This window comes from Salminus brasiliensis, chromosome 7 (assembly GCF_030463535.1).
Source record: "Salminus brasiliensis chromosome 7, fSalBra1.hap2, whole genome shotgun sequence".
Lineage (NCBI taxonomy): Eukaryota > Metazoa > Chordata > Actinopteri > Characiformes > Bryconidae > Salminus > Salminus brasiliensis.
This window is the reverse complement of record NC_132884.1, coordinates 29,640,806-29,665,932: the sequence shown is the minus strand read 5'-3', so window position 1 is coordinate 29,665,932 and position 25,127 is coordinate 29,640,806. Positions and strand designations below refer to the sequence as shown.

General features: G+C 39.9%; 2 protein-coding genes across 2 annotated transcripts; both read left to right on the top strand.

Moving 5' to 3' along the window:
• Positions 1 to 687: 687 nt before the first annotated feature.
• myhb (myosin, heavy chain b) lies at positions 688 to 13,212 on the top strand. The gene is made up of 40 exons (XM_072684515.1): positions 688 to 744; positions 1,145 to 1,360; positions 1,628 to 1,771; positions 1,867 to 2,023; positions 2,114 to 2,141; positions 2,676 to 2,787; positions 2,895 to 2,987; positions 3,084 to 3,147; positions 3,756 to 3,854; positions 4,058 to 4,161; positions 4,355 to 4,493; positions 4,650 to 4,768; positions 4,879 to 5,028; positions 5,119 to 5,289; positions 5,410 to 5,716; positions 5,815 to 5,885; positions 5,990 to 6,077; positions 6,241 to 6,358; positions 6,525 to 6,648; positions 6,762 to 6,898; positions 6,980 to 7,235; positions 7,343 to 7,585; positions 7,676 to 7,852; positions 7,963 to 8,108; positions 8,206 to 8,296; positions 8,385 to 8,774; positions 8,858 to 8,984; positions 9,082 to 9,200; positions 9,293 to 9,489; positions 9,573 to 9,756; positions 10,001 to 10,166; positions 10,295 to 10,419; positions 10,518 to 10,826; positions 10,932 to 11,135; positions 11,223 to 11,348; positions 11,486 to 11,656; positions 11,768 to 11,872; positions 12,390 to 12,485; positions 12,873 to 13,004; positions 13,091 to 13,212. Exons 2-40 carry the CDS (start codon positions 1,157 to 1,159, stop codon positions 13,106 to 13,108), a joined length of 5,811 nt encoding a protein of 1,936 aa, XP_072540616.1. The 5' UTR covers positions 688 to 744; positions 1,145 to 1,156; the 3' UTR covers positions 13,109 to 13,212.
• A 1,203-nt stretch (positions 13,213 to 14,415) lies between these two features.
• On the top strand, positions 14,416 to 24,858 carry p4htmb (prolyl 4-hydroxylase, transmembrane b). The gene is made up of 9 exons (XM_072684514.1): positions 14,416 to 15,430; positions 17,247 to 17,328; positions 17,479 to 17,669; positions 17,829 to 17,925; positions 18,023 to 18,185; positions 19,500 to 19,685; positions 19,847 to 19,937; positions 20,048 to 20,171; positions 21,419 to 24,858. Exons 1-9 carry the CDS (start codon positions 15,101 to 15,103, stop codon positions 21,628 to 21,630), a joined length of 1,476 nt encoding a protein of 491 aa, XP_072540615.1. The 5' UTR covers positions 14,416 to 15,100; the 3' UTR covers positions 21,631 to 24,858.
• Positions 24,859 to 25,127: the final 269 nt, after the last annotated feature.

The window sequence follows — 25,127 nt, the reverse complement described above, 5'->3', positions numbered from 1 at the left end:
CTGAGTTAACAGTTATAGCCACAACACAAAAGACCAAACAATACCATTTATAACCTTCAGCTTTGATGAGCTGTTTATTTCATTATAGAAAGGAGGGGATGGTCTTTAATCTTTAATGTTAAAAACAATTTTTCTTTGCAAAACCTTGTTCCTGAGCTATTATGTGATGTGAGACAATTTCAGACACAATTAGACATCTTTTAGACCTAATCAGTGGAGGTGCAGGACCACTGATGTGTATGCTATGCTAAGACAACAGCTTGGGGCTCGTTATATGGCTTCAGTTAATCACAGGATAAAAATAATCCACTGTGTGGTCATAAGATGCTGCAAACATTAGTGGACAAACAAGGTAATATTCATGACCAAATAGAGTGGCTCACATGTGCTGACGGCAGAGTGAAAGCCCTATATAAGAGGCCAGCCTAAACCTCCTCTTAGGACTCGCATGCACCCAGCTAAGGTGAGTAACTTCAGGGCTCTCTGTGGCCGTAATGGATATTTGCTTTTGGTGTATATTTTCTAATCTAATAAATAAACAAGTAAGTAAATAGAAATATAATATATATATATATATATATATATATATATATATATATAAAATTATAAATAATTAATATATTAATTATAATTAATTAATCAATCAATCAATCAATCAATTAATTAATTGGTTTTCTTTAACAGTACCACTAGGCAGCCCCCACATACATCAGCTTCAGGTTTCTGGAGAGGCGCCATACAAAGGTAAATCCAGAAGAGTGCATTTCTGTCATGTCTAACTGTATACAGCTACAGAACTCTTGTGCCAAGATTATTCAATTATTTAAGGATTAGATAAATAATGGAAAGAAGGTTTGACTGTGGCTTGACTTAGACTGTGGTCATTTAACAGACTCTTAAGCCTAGAACTGATATTAAACTACTGTGAAGACCAGGTTCCTCTGCAACTTAATTATTAAATGTTTAGTCAAACTGATGAAGGGTTGTCTTTAGTGTCTTTTAGTCGACTGCATACTTGTGTGTAGATTTAGCTACCTATAAATGCAGTTTTTTTCATATCACTTGTTGGTGCCACCTTTAATGAAACATCTTGTTAAAAACAGACATTAATATATAATAAAAGCAATGCCATGTATCTTTCCAGTAAGGTGTCACCATGAGTGTGGACGCAGAAATGGAGTGCTTTGGCCCGGCGGCCATATACCTCCGGAAGCCAGAGCGAGAGAGGATTGAGTGTCAAAACTTGCCTTTTGATGCCAAAACCGCTTACTATGTGTTTGAGCCAACTGAGATGTACCTCAAAGGGGTCCTCCAGAGCAAAGAGGGAGGCAAAGCAACCGTCAAAACTCTGAGTGGCAAAGTGAGTAAAAAAGATTGCCCCTGGCAATTAGGGCAATTCTAAGGGCCTATGATTGAGAGAAGCCCTAAAAATGTATTAAGTATTTTGGCAGAATTTGGTTAGAGTTGTTGGCAGCTGGCAGCAACCCTGGTTGTATGATACTGACGCTTACATTTACTCATCTCTAAATTTTGATCTGTCAGTTAAGTTCAACATAGTTTTTGTCCTGTATTCAACTTATCTAAATGATTCAAATGCTTCATTAATGACTTTGCATGGCATTTACAGGTCTTAACAGTGAAGGAGGATGACATCTATCCTATGAATCCTCCAAAGTTTGACAAGATTGAGGACATGGCCATGATGACCCACCTCAACGAGCCTGCTGTGCTGTATAACCTCAAAGAGCGTTATGCAGCATGGATGATCTACGTAAGCTTGAAGGCTGACATCTACATCTGTTATTAGGAAACTTCATCACAAGAATACTTTATGTATTGTAACCTGTTTGTTTTCTGCATCTGCAGACCTATTCTGGGTTGTTCTGCGTCACTGTGAACCCCTATAAGTGGCTCCCAGTGTACGATGCTGTGGTTGTAGGGGGTTACAGGGGCAAAAAGAGAATCGAGGCCCCACCCCACATCTTCTCCATCTCTGACAATGCTTATCAGTTCATGCTAACTGGTATGGAATGTTCAAGACAACAGTAAATATTAAGACTCAGCAATGAGGTCAGTGTATGTATGTGACATCTGTTTTTGTGCTTTTTTTCAGACCGCGAGAACCAGTCAATTCTGATCACGTAAGTCTTGAAAGGCTGGGTCCAGCAACAATCTGACATTGCTTGCTCATATTTGTGACCTCTAATAAATAATACTAGTCAGTAATGGGCCAGTGATAGGTGGGTGATACAGACTTATATAATATGATATCATCAAGAAGTGTTAGAATCATATTGTGATATACTGTGATGTACTTTTATATTATAACATTTTCCAGCCTATAATGGACTGTAAATACCAGGAGCTAGATCAGGAGATGATGGCCTGAAGCTCCTTCTTAAGCAAAACTGAAATTTTAATTGTGTGTGCTGCCAGCTGACCCAAATTAAGGAATCAAATTTTATGAAACTTTACTAAAACTGAAGAAACTCCTATTTCAGAAGTTTATAACTGTTCTAGGTATTGCTAGAACAATTCTAGTAATTTTCAACAAGTGAAAGATCATGTGCAGGTTTCAGATACCAACGAGTTGTTAAAAAACTTTTATTTTTGAATTTTGTGTTAAAATTAAAAAGTGCTTTAAGCTAAATTATGAACTGTGTTTTTGACTGTAGTGGAGAATCTGGTGCAGGAAAGACTGTAAACACCAAGCGTGTCATCCAGTACTTTGCGACAATCGCAGTGTCTGGACAGAAGAAGTCTGAGCCTGTTCCTGGCAAAATGCAGGTCAGTAAAATGATCTTCACTGCTCATGTCTGTAGTCATAACAGTCTACTACTTAGTGGAATGCTGATCATTGTTCAGAGTTTTAAGTTATGTGGTTGAATCTGCAGGGGTCGCTGGAGGATCAGATCATTGCTGCCAACCCTCTGCTGGAGGCTTATGGTAATGCCAAGACTGTGAGGAATGACAACTCCTCTCGCTTTGTAAGTTTTACTTACTGATATTTAAACACTGAAATCACAAAAGCTTTTTAAAATGGTAAACTATTAAATAACATGACTTTCCAATCTTATGTTTAGGGTAAATTCATTAGAATCCATTTTGGGTCCACTGGAAAGCTGGCTTCAGCTGATATTGAAACTTGTGAGTTGACACATTGTTTAACAACTTATACACATAATTGTTAAACAAAAAGCACCAGCATGTCTCAGTAGAATATCTCCCATCATGTGTTAGTCAGAAGAACTGAATTGATTTGCAGTGATCCTTTCCTAAAAAACAGTGGTCTCTCTTCCTGGAGAGCTATCTTTCTCCAAATCAAATCAAGAACCACCAGATCACTAACTCTAGGGGTTAAGCATCCAGACCTTCACTGTTTTCTTGATGTTGGTCACATATGCACTTAGGCTACACTACACATCTACACATAGGCAATAACATCCCTCTCTTTGTAGTTGTTGATGGCCTATTCTTGCTGATTAAGTCAGCAACCCATGCCCCAAAAATTAACTTTCTTTCATAGTCAGTTAGATCTTATGCTCATGACATGACATTTTGGCAGTTGGAGCAGCTCAGAATTACTATGTCGAAGAGCATGGTAGGATGTTCATAGGAAGCAGCTATTACATTTTATGATGTTTAATTGCGTCATGCAGTACATCTGTCTGGATGTATTTCCACTTGTTTATACACTAATTTATTTACTAATTTATTCACTAATTTACACACCTGTCTGTAAATCCCTTTTACAGATCTGCTGGAAAAGTCCAGAGTAACCTTCCAGCTTTCAGCTGAGAGAAGTTACCACATTTTCTATCAGCTCGCAACTGGCCACAAGCCTGAACTGCTGGGTAATACACTTCTTATTTCATCTGATTTTCATCTGCCCATCAAATTCAACACATTTGATCAATTTTTTCACAGAAATCATTAGCTGCCTGCAGTGCAGTCAGTATACTGCAATACATAATCAGAACAATCACACAGATAAATACAGATAAAGACAAAAAAAAAAAGACAAACAATGAAATTATGATGTTCTTTAATTCTGCAGAGGCTCTCCTGATCACCACTAACCCCTATGACTACCCAATGATCAGTCATGGTGAGATCACTGTCAAGAGCATCAATGATGTGGAGGAGTTCATTGCTACGGATGTAAGATAATATTAAGGCTTCATTTACCTGACTCTGTTTTCACTGTTTATTTATATTGTTTACTCTGTAACTTATAATATCTTTACATGTTGCCCATTCAGGCTCTAGAATTGCATCAGACTCTTGAAATAATTGGCATGTATTAAATGTATGGAATCCTTAAAGGAGCCGGTTTATTGTTTTGATTATTCAGACAGCCATTGACATCCTGGGCTTCAGTGCTGACGAGAAGATGGGCATCTACAAGCTGACAGGAGCTGTGATGCATCATGGAAACATGAAGTTCAAACAGAAGCAGAGGGAGGAGCAGGCTGAGCCTGATGGCACTGAGGGTAAGTGTGACTTCAATCCAAGCTCAAATGACTCACTATAGTAAGGTGTGAGCCTGCATGTATGAATGAACTTGAATACCTTCCTTGTTTATAATAGTGACAGAACATAAAGATTGCTTGCTGTTCTACAATCAAATGTTCAAATTACTCCCCCAGTGGCTGATAAAATCGCTTACCTCATGGGTCTGAACTCAGCTGACATGCTCAAAGCTTTGTGCTATCCCAGAGTCAAGGTCGGGAATGAGTTTGTTACCAAAGGGCAGACTGTTTCACAGGTAATGACCTCACCTAATCAGAACTTGAGAACTCTATGGGAAACATGGGTGATTTCCAGTTATAGACTTAACCAAGAATTAAAAGCATTGTTTTTTTTTCTTTTACAAAGGTCAACAATTCAGTCATGGCATTGTCCAAGTCAGTCTATGAGAAAATGTTCTTGTGGATGGTTGTCCGTATCAATGAGATGTTGGATACTAAGCAGCCAAGGCAGTTCTTTATTGGTGTGCTGGATATTGCTGGGTTTGAAATCTTTGATGTAAGTAAATCAGGTGGCAAATTAAAAAAATGACAAAATATTGTAAAATCGCATGGTGGGGAAAAGCTTAAATCTGTTTTTCTATTGTAGTTCAACAGCTTGGAACAGCTGTGCATCAACTTCACTAATGAGAAACTGCAACAGTTTTTCAACCACCACATGTTTGTGCTGGAGCAAGAAGAATACAAGAAAGAAGGAATTGAGTGGGAGTTCATTGACTTTGGTATGGACTTGGCTGCCTGCATTGAGCTTATTGAGAAGGTAGGCCATGCATATCAAGTCCATATTTTCTTTTAGGTTTAATAGATAAACAATAGGTAATGGATAGATTTATTCTCTCATTCTTAAGACAAAGTAAAACAAATGTCTTCTTGCCCACAGCCAATGGGCATTTTCTCCATCCTTGAAGAGGAGTGTATGTTCCCCAAGGCCTCAGACACTACTTTCAAGAACAAGCTCTATGACCAGCATTTGGGTAAAAGTGCATCCTTCCAGAAGCCAAAGCCTACTAAAGGCAAGGCAGAGGCCCACTTCTCCCTGGTGCACTATGCTGGTACTGTCGACTACAACATTAATGGCTGGTTGGATAAAAACAAGGACCCACTAAATGATTCAGTTGTCCAGCTCTATCAGAAGTCTTCAGTCAAACTGTTGGTCCATCTGTATGCTTCTCATGCCTCTTCTGAAGGTCTGTTGATTTTTGTAGTTCTTGGGGAATGTAAAACTGTTCAGTTTCAAAGTATTGCTGTATTAGTAAGTAACTTTCCCATCATTGTGAATTAACAGCTGAGGGAGGTGCTAAAAAAGCTGGGAAGAAGAAGGGTGGCTCTTTCCAGACTGTGTCTGCTCTTTTCCGGGTAAAAACATTGTTCTACATTTCTGTGTGTATTTCTGAAACAAGAATTGCTATCAGGTGTTTGAAAATGCCACTTATTCATTTCATTTCTCTGCAATTCAATAGGAAAACCTGGGCAAGCTGATGACCAACCTGAGAAGCACTCATCCTCACTTTGTGCGCTGCCTTATTCCAAATGAATCAAAGACACCAGGTCAGCTTTAGTTTCTATTCTATTATGCACAGGAATGTGAACTGTTGTTGTTTAATAGGAATTAGTCTCAGACCAGATTTACTCTATCATCCTAGACTCCAAGGAGAGATCAAACAAGATACCACTTCAAATATTGCCACTGACACATTTGTCTTAATTCTAGGACTGATGGAGAACCATTTGGTAATCCACCAGTTGCGCTGTAACGGTGTACTGGAAGGCATTAGAATCTGCAGAAAGGGCTTTCCCAGCAGAATCCTCTATGGTGACTTTAAGCAGAGGTATTTTGTATGCAGTATATATGAATTTAATTTTAATTTGTATGACTGGTGAAGAACATGATGAACATAATCTCTTTTAAACAGAGTATATGTGTACATTTGTACATTAACTTGATGTCATAACCTTAATCAAATTTCCTTTTGCTATCCTATTGCTGTATTTTAGATACAAAGTATTGAATGCCAGTGTTATCCCTGAGGGACAGTTCATTGATAACAAGAAAGCTTCAGAGAAGCTTCTTGGTTCCATTGATGTGGATCATACCCAGTACAAGTTTGGACACACCAAGGTAAAAGATGGTAACTTCAAAGAATGGTTCATGTAATAATATTAATAATAATAATAACAATAATAGAAAGAAGAAGTAGAAGAATAAACATAAAAAACACTTGTGTAATACAGGTGTTCTTCAAAGCTGGGCTTTTGGGTCTTCTTGAGGAGATGCGAGATGAAAAGCTTGCCATCCTTGTGACCATGACTCAGGCTCTGTGTAGAGGCTTCCTTATGAGAAGAGAGTTTGTCAAGATGATGGAGAGGAGGTAATGTCTGCACATGTAATAGTTTTTAAACCAGAAATATATTTCTTGATATGTCTCAAATAATTTGTACTTTTTTAACAGAGAATCAATCTTCTCCATTCAATATAACATTCGCTCATTCATGAATGTGAAACACTGGCCATGGATGAAGCTATATTTTAAGATCAAGCCTCTTCTGAAGAGTGCTGAGACTGAGAAGGAAATGGCAGCTATGAAAGAGAACTTTGAGAAAATGAAGGAGGATCTAGCAAAAGCTCTGGGCAAGAAAAAAGAGCTTGAGGAAAAGATGGTGTCACTACTGCAGGAAAAAAATGACTTGCAGTTACAAGTAGCTGCAGTAAGTTTTCTCATTTTAAACCAAGTGTAGTTTGTACAGCTTGGATTGCTGCTTGCCATACAATGATTTAGAGCTTTATAAAGCTTTATTAATATTTCCAATTATAGGAAGTTGAAAGTCTTTCTGATGCTGAGGAGAGATGTGAAGGGCTCATCAAAAGCAAGATCCAAATGGAGGCCAAACTCAAGGAGGCATGTGAGAGACTGGAGGATGAAGAGGAAATGAACGCTGAGCTGACAGCCAAGAAGAGGAAACTGGAGGATGAATGCTCTGAGCTGAAGAAAGACATAGATGATTTGGAGCTAACCTTAGCTAAAGTGGAAAAGGAGAAGCATGCCACTGAGAACAAGGTTCGTGTTTAATAGATAAGGCCTTTATCATTAGTACCATATGGTCAAAAGGCAATAATGTTTATACATTATCTTTACATATCTTTACAGGCCAAAAACCTCACTGAAGAGATGGCATCACAAGACGAGGCCATTGTCAAGCTGACCAAGGAAAAAAAAGCTCTTCAAGAGGCACATCAGCAAATTCTTGATGATCTCCAAGCAGAGGAAGACAAAGTCAACACTCTTACTAAAGCCAAAGCTAAGCTTGAACAGCAAGTAGATGATGTAAGTTGCTAGAGATGCAGCTAATACTTTCTGTAATGTAAAAAAAAAACTGCTGGTCTTTGATAAGTTGTAGATGATCTTTCCTATTTGACATTCTGTGTCCATAATAGCTTGAGGGATCTCTTGAACAAGAGAAGAAGCTCCGTATGGATCTAGAAAGAGCAAAGAGAAAGCTTGAGGGCGACCTCAAACTGGCCCATGAGTCCATAATGGACCTGGAAAATGACAAGCAGCAATCAGATGAAAAGCTCAAGAAGTGAGAGTTCAACAATCATGGCACCCTTGATTGATACAACTAATTAATTAAGCTTTCGTTCAAAACTTTAACCTGTTATCTCTGTTATTCCCTATAGGAAGGACTTTGAGACAAGCCAACTTCTTAGCAGGATTGAGGATGAGCAGTCTCTTGGTATAGGGCTTCAAAAGAAGATTAAAGAACTCCAGGTAATTCAAAGTTGTTTGTTACTTAGCACTATAATGTACTGGCCGCTAACAAAGTGCAGCTCATTACAATGTCACTTATTCACCACAGGCTCGTATTGAGGAGCTTGAAGAGGAGATTGAGGCTGAGCGTGCTGCTCGTGCCAAGGTTGAAAAGCAGAGGTGTGATCTCTCCCGGGAACTTGAAGAGATCACTGAGAGACTTGAGGAAGCTGGTGGTGCCACTTCTGCCCAAATTGAGATGAACAAGAAGCGTGAGTCTGAGTTCCAGAAGCTGCGCCGAGATCTTGAAGAGTCCACCTTGCAACATGAAGCAACTGCTGCAGCTCTCCGTAAGAAGCAGGCGGACAGCGTGGCTGAGCTAGGCGAGCAGATTGACAATCTCCAGCGGGTCAAACAGAAGCTGGAGAAAGAAAAGAGTGAATTCAAAATGGAGATTGATGACCTGTCCAGCAACATGGAGGCTGTTGCAAAATCAAAGGTAAAAGCAAAACAACCCAAATCAGCATGTCACAGCAGTGAGTTTGACTGTTTTTAAAACATTGCTTCTGTGGCTTTTGACAGGCTAATTTTGAAAAGCTGTGCCGTAGTCTGGAGGATCAAATGAGTGAGCTGAAGACAAAGAGTGAGGAACAACTTCGCCATCTGAATGACCTTAGTGCCAAAAAGGCACGATTACAGACTGAAAACGGTAAATTATTTTTTAAAACCAGAACAACAGTACATTCTTTCAAAGAATATGCTGACTGACAGTCAAATTTCCTTTTTTACCATTCTGGATGTGGTAGGTGAAATTGGACGTCAGCTGGAGGAGAAAGAATCCCTTGTTACTCAATTGACTCGAGGCAAGCAAGCTTATACTCAGCAAATTGAGGAGCTGAAAAGACAAATTGAGGAAGAGGTCAAGGTAAGCTGTTGTGTTGATGATGTTTAGACAATAATCAGAAATATTACCTATCCAATCATTAATGGCACATTTGTTGATTGGTCTGTTTAAAGGCAAAGAATGCCCTGGCTCATGCTGTGCAGTCAGCTCGCCACGACTGTGACCTTCTCAGGGAGCAGTTTGAAGAAGAGCAGGAAGCCAAAGCTGAGCTCCAACGTGGAATGTCTAAGGCAAATAGTGAGGTAGCAACATGGAGATCCAAATACGAGACTGATGCTATTCAGCGCACTGAGGAACTTGAGGAAGCAAAGTAAATCAGCCATTACATATCCTTTTATGATTACATAATGTAATTAAAGATCTCCATCATTAACACTTGGTTGCTTTTCTAAGGAAAAAGCTTGCCCAGCGCTTGCAGGATGCTGAAGAATCCATTGAAGCTGTGAATGCCAAGTGTGCCTCCTTGGAAAAAACCAAGCAGAGATTGCAGAATGAAGTGGAGGACCTCATGATTGATGTGGAGAGAGCTAATGCACTTGCTGCTAACCTTGACAAAAAACAAAGGAACTTTGACAAGGTAAAATAGCTTGACCCGAATTTGTGTATTTGGCAGTGTACCAAGTTTAGGGCCACTTTAGGTACCTTATTGTACCACACAAAACACACATGCATTGTAGTTTTACCAAAATGTCAATATTGTGCCTCCTCAACTATGTAGAACTCTGTAAACTGGCTCTAGTGTTTATTGTATAGTGTACATGAACCCACCACATAACAGAACCTGAAACCTGAAGGTTTTTGATTAATTTTAATCATTAAAGGTTTTGGCAGAATGGAAGCAGAAGTACGAGGAGAGCCAAGCAGAGCTAGAAGGAGCCCAAAAAGAGGCTCGCTCTCTCAGCACAGAGCTTTTCAAGATGAAGAACTCCTACGAAGAAACTTTAGACCACCTAGAGACTCTCAAAAGGGAGAACAAGAACCTTCAGCGTAAGTCAGAACATGTACCTCCCAGTGAAAAGGTGACATGATAAGTAAACTGGTGAGTTTTTAGTGTTTCTATGAGGATCACCGAATATTTCCAGTATTTTAGAATGTTTGTGTTCCTATTCATACAGAGGAGATCTCAGATTTAACTGAGCAGCTTGGTGAGACTGGAAAGACTATTCATGAGCTGGAGAAAGGAAAGAAGACAGTGGAAATTGAGAAAACAGAAGTACAGACAGCTCTTGAGGAGGCTGAGGTGTGTTAAATATAAATATAAATGTTGCTGGTCGTGCAGTGTTGAGTTAATATGTTCCTGTGAATACTATTATTTGAATATTTAACTCAATGTCACAGGCCACACTGGAACATGAGGAATCCAAGATTGTCCGTATTCAGCTTGAACTCACCCAAGTGAAGGGCGAGATTGACAGGAGGCTGGCTGAGAAGGATGAAGAGATTGAACAAATCAAGCGCAACAGCCAACGGGTGATTGACTCAATGCAGACCACTCTGGATGCTGAAATCAGAAGCAGAAATGATGCTCTGCGCATCAAGAAGAAGATGGAGGGTGATCTCAATGAGATGGAGATTCAGCTGAGCCATGCAAACCGTCAGGCTTCTGAAGCCCAGAAACAGCTCAGGAATGTCCAAGCACAGCTCAAGGTTTGTTTACAACTACTAAAGCTAAAAAACAAAACTAAAGCTAAAACTAATTTAAGAAACAAACCAAAAAACAAAAATCTTACATAACCTTGATGACTTTTCCAGGATGCCCTATTGCACCTTGATGAGGCTATAAGAGGACAAGAAGACATGAGGGAGCAGGTGGCCATGGTGGAGCGTAGAAACAATCTTATGCTGGCTGAGATTGAGGAGCTCAGATCTGCTCTAGAGCAAACCGAGAGAGGCCGCAAAGTGGCCGAGCAGGAGCTGGTGGATGCCAGTGAACGTGTAACTCTGCTTCACTCTCAGGTAAGTAAAGCAGCTCATTGTCAAATTTTTGAATTTTACATGTGAAGCATTAAGCATTAAGCCTTACTCGTTTCTCGTTGTGTTTAGAATACCAGCCTTATCAACACCAAGAAGAAGCTGGAGGCTGACTTTGTGCAGATTCAAGGTGAGATGGAAGACACCATTCAGGAAGCACGCAATGCTGAGGAAAAGGCCAAGAAAGCTATAACTGACGTGAGTAAAAAACTGCACATTGAATAATGGATTTCATGCACCACAGCATATGTAAGGATGTATGACACTGGTGCTTTCATTTTCCTAAGAAACATATACAGGCAACTAATCATGTCATAAATCATTTCTGACTGCAGGCTGCCATGATGGCAGAGGAGCTGAAGAAAGAGCAGGACACCAGTGCTCATCTGGAAAGGATGAAGAAGAACCTAGACGTTACAGTCAAGGACCTGCAGCACCGCCTGGACGAGGCTGAAAACCTGGCCATGAAGGGCGGGAAGAAACAACTCCAGAAACTGGAGACTAGAGTATGTCTCACTACATGCACTACGGAATCAGTCATACACATATGATTTCAATTTCGGATTTCCTTTACTCTCTACTGTAGTGACAACAGAACTCACACGCTAATGTTTCAGGTCCGTGAGCTGGAGGGCGAAGTCGAAGCTGAACAGAGGCGCGCCGCTGAGGCTATTAAAGGTGTCCGCAAATATGAGAGGAGAGTGAAGGAACTCACCTACCAGGTATTGCATCAGCACATATTCTCTTTTCTACTATTGAGACTTTTTGTAGCCCAACCCACACAAGTATTATAAATCAAGACCAAGGCAATAATGTACACATGCAGAAAGTATATTTGAAGATTTGTGCAAAATGTCAATGTTTTGATCTGCCATTTCCTGATCCTCACACTACTGTATCAATCATAAATCAGGATGGGATCCTTTAGCTTGTTTTCTCTCAGTTGGGCACAATATGACCCATTTACCCTGTTTAACTATTATTTTTAATGATGGCTATTCTAGGTAAATCCGTGAAAGTTCCAAATCAAGACTTGTTAGTAAAAGAGTTTATTTAATTTTAGCAAAATATGTGCACACTGTAATTTGCTCAATGCAATATTTCTGCAAACATCCAAAAACTATATTACTTGAGTGTTTCCAATGATGCATTTTTTGCAGACTAAGAACTTTCAGGGCTTTGTGGAATAGACAAAGAAATGTACTGATGTACTTACCTATAAATCATTGCTCTTCACAGACTGAAGAAGATAAGAAGAATGTGACCAGACTGCAGGACCTGGTGGACAAACTGCAGCTGAAAGTGAAGTCCTACAAGAGACAAGCTGAAGAATCTGTGAGTAATCCTTAGGCTTTTTGATACAGCAGTTATTCTAACTTATTATCAGGATTTGCAATGCTCCTTCCAATGCAAAGAAGGTTTAACAGTTTTTGCCACATCATAATGAGAATTTGATGGTTTATTTTTTAAGAGTTTAGTGTAATGGACTGTCAATATAATTCATTTCAGTAAATTACACTGACCACTACTGGGCTCAAAGAAGGGGATGGGTAACCCAAGCAGATAAAAAAAACTTTCAGAAATTCTAAAAATAACAAGAAAACCTGAGATTTTTCCTTCATAAAATACTGAAATTGTCGTGGTTCTAAGTTATTCAAAGTAAATCACTGGGCCTTTAGCCACATAGATTTAAATCCTTACTTCGTACCATTCCCTTTACAGGAGGAGCAGGCCAACACTCACCTGTCCAGGTACAGAAAGGTGCAGCATGAGCTAGAGGAAGCTCAGGAGAGAGCTGACATTGCAGAGTCCCAGGTCAACAAGCTCAGAGCTAAGAGCCGTGAATTAGGAAAGGTATGTACCTTTCATGCTTAAAGACATCAAAAGCATACATACTGTAAATGCATACATGTATTAAATACATTTTATTTTGTTTACAGGGAAAAGATGCTGAGTAACAAGGACATCAAAGAGGATGAGGCAGAGTAGCAAGAACTCATATAATATGAGTGCAATGCAGAATGTATTGAAACTGTTACTCTGAAGAAGGCCTGTCATCAATAAAACAGCTTGTGATCTAATGTCTGTCTTTGTTCTGACTATCTGCATTTCAGGGAAAATACACTGTATCTGTGTTAGCAATGGGTGTGACTCGAAGTAGAATGAAATTATTCATTAGAATGCATTAGAAGGGGTGTCCACAAACATAATAATGAGAAATAAAGCTGTTGTCACACAATCTCTAAACCTATTAAATCAAAGTACACTCAGAACAACTAACAGAAGAGATGTTCAGGAGAATATCTGAATTTAACTAGTAATGCAACCAGTTCAGCTATTCAAATTTCTCTATGGTTAGCAGAGCTTCCCAGGGTTTCAGCTTGGAAGAATGAGCAATTCTCTAGGTCAGTCACTACAAACTGCATAATTCACTGAAAGTAATTTTCATGTGGGGCAGTGGTGGTTCAGCGGTTAGAGACACCATTGTTGTGGGTTTTGATACAGGGGCTCGGCACTGCCACTGTTGGCTGCCCACCGCTCCGAGTATGTGTGCTCACTGTCCACTGTGTGTGTTTCACTGGTGTGTATGTGTGTGTTCACTGCATGGATGGGATAAAAGCGGAAGCCAAATTTAATCTGTGTCCATCACAAGTGGTAAATATGCTTGTCTTGCCTTGTCCAATTATAGTCCAACAATTCAAAAAAGAAGAACAATACATAATGCTAGTACACCCCATAAGCTACAACCACAAGAATCAGAATTAAACATAATATTAATTTTTGCATTAAATTATTGTTGTTTGTTTTTTGCATTAATTTACCTGACTGATATTAAATATTCTTGCAGTTCACATAATCTTTAATTATCTGTATACCTCCGCCTGAGACATGGAACCAATAAGAACGTATCACTACCCACGAAGTTCGAAAGAGGCCAGAGCAATAAAATAGTCCCCTAAAAAGTAGTGATATTTGCTCTTTATCACATCATGCTACAAGATGGGAATGAACAGCTTCTAAAATTATTTAGAAACTACTTCGTTCTGTGCCCTCATGGGTGCTTTTCGTTGCATCTTACTTTCAAAACATGTATTTCACATACTAAAGAAATAACACCAAAATCGTGTATTAAAGACCAAGGGTGGGGGCAGGCAAAGACAACTGGACTGTACCTTTAACCTCAAAGTCACGTCTTTGACTGCGGTCAGCACAGACCAGGATGAGCCTCGCCACCAGCAGGGGGCGCCTCACAGCGCGGGTCAGCTCACTGTCAGGGGGAGCGCGATGCCGCAGTTGTCAGGGCAATGGCGTCTTATCTTCTGCAAAGTGCTCTCTGCGGCACTGATAGATGTAGCAGTAGTTCCGAGCAAGTGACACCATCTAAACAATTTAGCAGATTTCTGAAACTGGTTTACAGCGAGGCATTTTAAGGACGATTTTCAATAATGCCATCAAACGAGGCAGCCGGCTGGATTTAGGGATCTTCCCAGTAGTGTTTACTGGAATTACGTCCCACCGTACACGAGAATGTAAATGTTGACGTCTGTGAGTAGCGCTTTTCCCCAGGGTTAGCAGGCTGAGTTAGCTTGTCAGAAATTGTAGCTAGCTAGGTAGCTAGCTGAGTGCTCCTGAAGACAGCGGTATCGTGGGCGCTGTAAATAAGTGTATCGTTTAGACGAATATGACTAGCAGCTAGCTAACTATTGTATTCACTGTTTATTTGGTTTATATTTCATTAGCTTTTGAAGGTTAGCTGAGAAGCTAGCGCTGTTGGCTGCGTGACGTATGTATGTATGTTTTCATGCGTAAACTTTGAGCAGCTGCAGCCACCAGCTGTGTGTCCGTGTGCTGCTCATACACAGCAGCTCTGTCTGCTCTGTGTAGGGTCTGTTCGGGTGGGTGAACTAAACAACAACTAGCTACATGTGTCTACGCCGATAGCCAGAAAAATGATGGAACCTCAGGAAAATACAAATGATGACACCGCACCATCACCAGCCCCGCCACCGCTGCCCCGAGAACGAATCCCGGTGCAGAAAGGCAGTGTGTGTTCACGGTCCTACTTCATGGTCGTTATGGTCTTCTTCCACGTGTACGTCCTCAATGTTATCGCACTGCTGCTGTATGTGCATTACAACAGCGGATCAGAGGAGGGCAGATCCAGCAGAGATTTCAGCAGCAGGAGCAGCGGCCACAAAGTAGCAGAACCACTGGACACGCAGCCTCCTGATCCTGGGTTTACACGAAAAATGCATCTTCCACGACTCGAAGGAATACGGGTTAGAAAATGATAACATACACACTGTATATGAGACCTAAGAAGGATATTGCATTTGAAAAAACGTAATTCACATGTGATACAGTGTAGGATTGTGTTTTCCCACATATCTGCAATATGCAACCCTTCATCTCAGCAATAAGGACTGTTGTTGCTTGTAAAACCACCAGATCAAACTTGCTAAGGATATTTTAATGTCGAACAGTGAAGCACTTTTGTAAGTCGCTCTGGATAAGAGCGTCTGCTAAATGCTTTAACTGTAAATGTAAGAATATAGATTAGCCATGTTAACCAGTGAGCAAACACATTTCCATAAAGTAAAGCATCTTTTCTTTCAAACCTCTTTGAATCACCTAGCGAGTAACGTAGATACAACTATTTGGACGGTGACACAATTTTTTTTGTCATTTCGTGTCGATACATCACCACAATGGATTTGAAATGAAGCAATCAAGATGTGATGGAAAGGGGGATTTTCACTTTAATTCAAGAGGCTTAACAAAGTATTCATCAAGATCAATCATGCAAATCAGTGCTAACACAGAGGAAGAGAAAAGCCAGATTAGACTGTGTAGACATCATTTCTGTAACAAGATTCTTTGGACAGATGAAACTAAGATTAACTTGAGTATTGGATAAGGAGAGGAAGGATTTATGATCCGTAGCATACCACATTATCTGCTATGTCACTGGCATGAATGCCTGCCGGTGGAACTGGGTGACTGGTATGTATTGATGATGTGACTGCTGTAAGCACCAGCAGGGTGGATTCTGCAGCGTATAAAGCTATACTTCCGGCTCCGAAATGTTTTTAAATGTCAGTCAGTCACCTGACCTCAACCTAATTAAGCAGCTTTTCACTTTCACTGAGGACAAAAGCAGCAACTAAAGGCAGCTGCAGTAAAGGCCTTTAAAGCATATTTAAAAAGTATTAAAAATACTGCTTAAATTAGAATTGTTAGTTTTATCCAATTACTTTTGAGGAGGTGAAAATGGAGGCACTATGTAATTATAAAAATAATGTCACTGTCCAAATATTCATGGACCTGACTGTACATAGCAGGTAATATGTTAAGGATGTTGATATCACAAGAATAGCGCACTAATCCAACCATGTAGAAACAGTGACTACTATTTCATGGACATTATATCATGGATACAATGCTCATTATTCATACCATATTGTGCATCTGAGAAAATGATTTGTACAGCTGTATTAATCTGGACAGTAAGCATTTTGTTGGGATTACTTTATCATAAGTACAAACACATTATTGCTGCTGGTGGATCTGAACTCATCCATACAGTGTCTAGAGTAGGGTTGCAAAAGTATGAGATTTTCACAGTATGATGACCGTCTTAGAAAATATCATGGTTTTACGGTATCACAGTTTTTCACAATTCTTCCACTTGTTGTTCTTCTTCTACTACTTATTATTATTTTTATTATTATCTGACCCTTAAATGACAGGGGTATTCTTTGCTTAAACAAAAGCTTTACTGCAGTTAAAGCTTGAAACAATTTATTAATAAAGGTATATGTAAAATGGCTCCCTTTCAGTTAATGATTATTTTCATTATGGATTTATCTGCTGATTATTTTCTCGATTAATCAATTGATGGTTTGATGCGATTGCATTTTGTTCCAGTACTGATGTTAATAATAACCATGAATGTTTAGACCATGATATATCAAAAAAGCAGCATACCACTGCAACCCTAGTCTAGAGTGAACAGTCAGCAACCGAACTTATGTTCTTCTGACCAATATATTACCCAGCCCTATTTCCTGATAGCATAAAATCTTTCTTTCTCAGGTTGGTCATGTCCAAAAAGTGTCTCTGGTGCCAGGAAAAGTACATGAAATGAAGACCCTAAGTCTAAAGCCCCTGCTCTTTGGTAATTACCCAAGCCTGTTTTATGTCTGTCTACTGAGTCTTGGTGCACATTCTGTCTGTGTTTGGTAAAGATGTGTCATTGATCTAAATGTCGTGTCGTGTAACTGTTTTGTCTGTGTGTGCGGGTGCATTCTCGAATGTGCTGCTGCAGAAATTCCTCATTTCCTCTCTGACGAGGAGTGTGCTGTGGTGATGCGCCTGGCTCAGCTGAAGGGCCTGATGGAGAGTCAGGTAATGGTGCCTGAGGGACAGGAGGAGCTCAACCAGCAACTCAACCTCAGCCCTGAAGAAATTTTCCATTTGCTTGACCTCAACCAGGATGGCCAGCTGCAGCAGCATGAGGTCTGTGTGTATGTGTGTGCGTGTGTATGTGGGTGTGTTTGTGTATTCGTGTCGCTGTGCCAGCCCTGTGTTTGTTTGTATGTGTTATTGCACACCTTTGTTCTATATCTTATGACATGGTATGCAATATGTATGTGGTTCCCTCTCCCTATACTGCAGATTTTAACACATTCTCGAGTGAGAGATGGAATCTGGTTGACTCCTGAGAATCTAAGGGAGATCTATGCTGGCCTCAATGCTGACCAGGATGGCAATGGTAACGTCATGTACTATACTGTGCATGCGCGCATGAAATTAACACAATCAAAAGGAGTTCCTTCTATATCGCGTTGTTTCTTTTGTGTTTTCTTCAGGACTGTTGAGTTTGGAGGAGTTTGGACAGCTGAGCAGTGATGCGTTCCAGCGTTTCCTTTTTCAGCGTGGGGTGAAGAGGAGTCAGTTGGTGAGAAACAGCAGACACACGTGGCTGTATCAGGGACAGGGAGCACACCAGGTCCTCAGAGAGCTCCGCAACAGGTATCCATCTGTCACACTGTCTAACGATCAACTGCCTTTGTGAATAGTCAAATGTACAATTTTTTTCCCCACTCAACCCAAATGTGGTTGATCACCCAGGATGTGTTTGCTGTCAAAGGTCTGGCTTCCTGTAGCTGCCTGCATCAGATTCAATACCTTGATGCTGGCCTACAAAGTCTAGAAAGGACCAGCCCCTCCGTACTTGATGGCAATGGTCAAAAGCCGATCCGCACCAAGAGCCCTTCGAGCTTTAGGTACAGCTTGGCTCGACCCGCCAACCCTCAAAATCCGCGGAAGACAAGCGTCCAGGCTTTTTTCTGTCCTGGCACCAAAGTGGTGTAACGAGCTTCCCCTGGGTGTCCGAACAGCAGAGTCCAACACTCGCTGTCTTCAAATGCAGACTGAAGACCCACCTCTTCTGAGAGTACTTGGGCGAATAGCAGAGTGGTCACCTTATTGATTTGTGTCTAGTAGTGTCTAAGCTTAGATGTATCTTTAAATTATTAGCCTATTCAAACTAGCTGAGGTTTTTCTTGGGTAAATAGCAAAGCACTTTTGTAAGTCACTCTGGATAAGAGCGTCTGCTAAATGCCTTAGATGTAAATGTAATGTAAATGTCTGCTTCTTTAGTTTTGCTTTAGAGATGCAATTGGAAATGTCAACAAACGATTATCGTTTGCAGAATTATTTCAATAAATGATCCTGATCCAAAATCATTTACCTTACATATAACTCACATGTCCCCTGATGGTATAATGACCATATTATTAACAAGGGGCAAGCTTGTTATATTACAAAATGACACTGACTGATATTGATAACTGTATTTTGTTGTGATATTTTCTGAAAAATAATGCAAAACTGGCATGTTGCCTGTTGACTGAAAATGTTATAATCCTTTCCAGTGACATTCAAAGTTCATGTTCGGTTTGTACGGCCTGTAATTAATAGCAAGCCTTTCTAATGTATATATTTTGAACAAACTGTAGGTTGGAATGATTGTAAAATTGTTAAATAAAAGCAACACATTTTTTTTAAACATGTTGCATGTAAGAGAACAAGAACAACAGTACTTCACACAATATTGACACATAAAGCAACTTTCTTTTTTATTTTACTTTAAACAGAATAACAATCACTGTCATGCTCCTATAACTTGTAAGTGCCTTTCTGGCACTGCATGACATACTGCTGTTTGTAGACATGGACAATTGTACAGAATTATATATATATATATATATATATATATATATATAAAATTTATAATGATTTAATTTTTTTCCCCCAAATGATGCTCTGTTTCTGTTTCTGTAGAGTCATGCGTTTAACCAGGCTCCCACCTTCTTTGGTGGAGTTGAGCGAGCCCCTTCAGGTGGTGCGCTATGAGCAAGGTGGTCATTACCATGCCCATCATGACAGCGGACCAGTGTACCCTGAGACGACCTGCACACACACACTACTTGCTGCCAACACCACCTCTCCCTTCCAAACGTCTTGCAGGTAAGCCAGCAGCATCAGTGCAGGGCTGTGTTTCAGATTTAACACGTGTTGATTAACTGAATATCTATTGACTGAATGCTTTCCTGTCAGTATACTACTTGTCTAAACTATTCACATACTTGCTTATTTTTCTGTTTAAGAGATTTATGTTGCATTTGCAGGTACATTACTGTACTGTTCTACCTGAACAATGTAGAGGAAGGAGGGGAAACTACTTTTCCTGTGGCAGACAACAGAACCTATGAAGAAGTGGTGAGTCCTAATGCTTATATTTGGATTGTGTGTGTGAATGTGTTGATTTGATGTTGCTGAATCAGTGTTTAAATGTTTTTAAAATACCTGGATGTTTTTGTGTTCTCCAGTCACTTATACAAAATGATGTGGACCTGTTGGACACGAGAAGGCACTGTGATAAAGGCAACCTGAGAGTAAAGCCCACCAGGGGGACAGCAGTGTTCTGGTACAACTATCTCTCTGATGGCAGAGGTACTGACAAAGATGAGTTGCTTTGTAGTGTCACGTTGTGCTTTCTGTTGTCTGAAGACTATTTCATTGATGCCAAACCCAGCTGAATACTATTCTTCTTAGTTTTTTTATGCATCTTAATTAGAATTTACAACACTACACTGGGAATTCTTTAGCTTGTGTGTTTTAATATACAGCTAGCATCCCTCAACATTTTGTTATCTACACAAGCCTTGTTTTACCCTCCCCCTAAAAAGCAGTTCCCTGTTATTTCTATGTCCTTATATCCTCTTTTTCTACACTATATGTGCAGATGTTTGCGGACTCTCCTTATAATAAATACATTCAGCTGCTTTAAGTTGCACTCCTTGCTGACACAGATGTGCAAATGCTCACACACAGCTTGTTTAGTCCCTGTAGAGAAGTATTGCCAATAGGACTCTTAGGAGCAGATCAACATGAACAAATTGGCACCGAGCCTAATGCCAGGCGTGGGCTAGATGGGCATAAAGCTCCCCAGCATTGAGCTTGTGGAGGAGTGGAACTTTGTGGTCTCTGGAATGAGCAGAAAGCTGGGGAGTGGGGGATGGAGGTGGGATGGTAATTATCTAACATCCTGACCTCACTAACGCTCATTAATGAATGTCACAGCAGCAGTGTTTCAAAATTTAGTAAAAAAAAAAAAAAGTCCCCTGGACAGTTACTCCAACAAAGCAGGATAGGCTCTTTTTTAAATACCTTTTATTTCAGACAAAACAGTGAACAATCAGATGTCCCAATACTTTTGTCCAAAGAGTGTGCATCATAACGAGAGATACGTTAAACGTTTCTATTGAATCTATGCAGTTTTTTAAAAGACAGATTAAATTCAATTTAGAGGAGCAGTATGCTGGAATTCTAACTTGATGAAAATGTTTTGTACCGATTTAGAGGTTCTTCACACATTTCTATTATAAACATGTTTTAGGGAACCAAACATGGTTCTTCAATGACGTCATTTAAATAACCCTGTGAAGCAGTTTACACAAATATGGTTAAGTAGTGTTATGCGATTCAGAGGTATTGTGCAGCTCCACCAAAATTATATGCAGTAACTTGCAGTTGCGTATCCTGGGCAAGTGACAATGACAGAGGCATAATTATTTCATAATTATCACATTTGTTAAAGGTAAAATTACTACTAAATGCTCCTTTGATTGGTGTACAAATAAATAAGCTTTTTTGCTTGCCTGTGTACCCTGAGCTGAGTTGTGTCTGATTCCCTGCAGGCTGGGTAGGGGAACAGGATGAGTACTCCCTGCATGGTGGCTGTGTGGTCACTCGAGGGATAAAATGGGTGGCCAACAACTGGATCAATGTAGATCCTGACTACCATCGACAAGCCCGCTACCAGCAGCTCGTCTCCCAGCCGGAGGAGACTCAGGACCCACAAACGGACACAAACCCAGAGCAGTACACAGACACACACCAAGACCTGTAAACACAAATATTCTCACAGGTAGGGGTGTAACGGCACAAAAAAATCACGGTTCAGTTCACACAATGGTTTGGAACTTCACGGTCAATCAAGAATAATTGTGTATGTTTATTTTATCTGTCCCCCCTGAGGTAGTTGCTATGGCCTGTAGTGTTAATTAAGCAGTAAATGTAAACAGGCCAGAATGTCGGTGAAATACTTGTTTATTCTTAGTCGTTTCACTTGCAGACAGAACAGAAAGAAAAGAAACAAACAAGTCAGTCTCAGTGCGGCAGCAAAAGAAGGAGGAGCGGGAACAGACAAAAAGACTATAGTTACCACAGCGATATTCTTGAATCCACTACAATTCTTGCAAACTTTACTTGCTTAAGGTTTTCGGGTGGAATCGATCACGGACGATTCATCCATAGCTTACCATGTACCATGTATTCTCCTTGCGACTGCGTGCACTGAACCGTGATGTGCATACCATGATGGTTCGGTATGAACACCGTTGCACCCTTACCCACACATGCATTTATCATCACTGTCCAAACAAGTATCTCCTAACTGATAACTTTACAGTAAAGGGGAAATATTTTTAACTTTTAATGTAAATTAATTTAATGTAAAGACATAAGATTTTGGGAACTTTTCTATTGGTCAATTTATCATGGAAGATTCACACACACACACAAAGGACAGCTGATGTGTTCAAATAATTAAAAAAAAAAGAGAATAAAAATATGGAGATATTTTTTTCAGACAGTGACGATATGCACCCAGAAACAGTGTTAACACAGACACATGTAGACAAGTGAACACGTACATAAACTTGCACATATGCACTCAGGCACATACCGCAACCTACACACACACTTGGAAACATGTTCAGCACTCATGTTCAACACACACTACAAAGGTATTTAGTAATCCAGCACAGTGGTGATGTCCCTGTTCAGGCACACCTTGGTCACCTCATTTGTTTATTGCCAGGTTAAGTCTGTGTGTTAAAGCAGGGAAAATACCAAACTTATCTGGCCACCACGAATACACATACACTGAGGTACAAACACATGTTATGAGATCATACCAGAACCTGAACAAAAGATGTCCAGGCTCAGTGTTTAAGTTCAGTGACCTGTACAAAGCCCAGAGCACACTGACCTAAAGGTCGGCAACAAACCCAAATGCTAGCTTGATGTGTGATTGTTGAGAGTCTTTAGGATGTTCTCCCCTATTCTCACCGTTCCTAAATGTTCTTCACCACTATTGTCATTGTTTCAGAATGATGTCCCCCATTACTCACAATGTTTCAAAATGTTCTCCCTTGTTCCCATTGTGCTAGAATGTTCTCCAACACTTTTACACAGTTCTAAAGTGTTCTTCCCTATTCATGTTGTTCTAGAACAGTCTCTCCAGTTGCACAGAGTTGTAGAACATTCTCCCCTATTCGTACTGTACTACAGAACTCTTATTTCATGCTATTGTAGAAAGGTTCTCCCCCATTTGCACTGTTCCAGAACGATCACACACACTCACACCGTTCTAGAATTTTCTCTTCCTTTCACATCTTTTTAGGATGTTCTCACATTTCACAGTGTTCTAGAATGTTTCTGATCCGTTCTCACTGTTCCAGAATACTCTCCCCCCTTTCATGCTATTCTAGAAGGTTCCCCTCTTTACAGTGTTTTAGAATGTTCTCCTCATTCACACTGTTCTAAAATGCCCTCTCCCAGTTCAAACCATTCTAGAACGTTCTTCATTCACACTGTTCTAAAATGCCCTCTCCCAGTTCAAACCATTCTAGAACTCTCTCCATTCACACTGTTCTAAAATGTTCTCTGCTAGTTCTAATTCTGGAACAGCTTACAGGTCCCTTGTGTCTTATTGTGTTGCAGAAACACACATGAGGCACACGGTCACGCCTGTTACCTGATCAAAACTAATTTCCTTGTTCTGCCCCTAAAGAACAGCCTGCTCCGGCAGCTGTTCATTCTTCAAGCATAAATACTGTAGTGGAAAAATTAACAGCTCTGTTGAAGGATATTTTACTTGTGGGTAAGCTTCTTCTTTATAATCGATGCTGCAACTGTACAACTGTTCAGACTTTGTCCAACTTCTTGAAGAGACAGGAAAATTAGTTAAATACTCAAAGATGAACCAAAAAATATATAGCGCAGTGTATGTCCATACCTCAAGTTAGATTTCCAACTAAAACAATGCACAGCTAACACTAAATACACATACACCCTGTAGCATATATGTACACATGTTGTTGGCATACATTTAAAGAGATACTGATCCGTAAATGCTTTCCTGCATAAAAACCTTTGATGCACATATAGAACATGAGCACTGTTTGACCTGCACGATATATATACAGCCTATGGTCCCATTTACAGCCTGCACATGTGAAGTGAAGCTTTACCTAACCCTTCCCTAGACTGATTTTGTATGTAAGGTTGGATTCAGGGAGAAGGAACTTGAGATTTATGCAATTGTGAAAGACAATGTTTGTGTTACACTCTGTAGAGCAGTGATTACCAACTCTTCATCTGGAGATCTACCTTCCTGCAGATTTCACCTCCAACCTGAATTGAACACACCTAGACAGATCAGTAGGAGCTGATTAGGGTTGGAGCATGGCGCAGGTCTGTAGGAAGGTATCTTCAGCAGAAAGGCTGACCACTGCTCTAGGGTACAGAAGGCACCATTATTTATTTATGGGAATGCAGCCATATTTTCTAACCTTCGTTTACATATTTATGCACTACAATACCTCCTAAGGAGTGTGAAAGAATGTTCACTTGAGATTTGATAAAAGTACATATATGTTTCAATGCGTCTGAGGGAAACAGATGTCGTCAGAAACAGCTGGTTATAGTTCAGTTCATCCGTTAAGTTGTTTAGACGTTTAGAATAATTGGTAAGATATTTGTGAAAATCAATCACCACTTACTACTGATGTGATGTGTCTCATAAAACCATTCTCTCAGTGAGAAGCATGTCTACACTGATCCTTGCACAAAGTCATTATTAGGGTTGTGTGTCTATTCGGGTTGTGATTATTTTTTACCTATTTCTGTTAATTATATATTTATTTACTTAGTAGACTTTCTCTTTTTTCACCTGCATCCAAAGATGTCTGACTGCTGGTTGGACAGTTATGTTTTATTTATAATGTTATTTATTGTAACATTGTTCAGTGTTCTCAGAATGCAGAGTCACAAATAAAAAAAATGGCTTTTATCTTTGAATATTTATCTTTTGAAGATGTTGTTCTTTTTCTTAACAGACAATATATAGTTGCCAGTATTTATTATATCATTAAACATTACTCCATAATGTAATAAATGTAATTCACAAATATCAGGGACCAGCTCCCATTCGTGCCCCACTTGCCTGCTACATTATTCAAGTTACAAGACACAAGTGAGCTGCTAACCTCACAAGCAAGCGGTCTAGCTGTACTCATATAGTACTGCCTAAATCGGAGTGTGTTATACACGTGTTTGTGA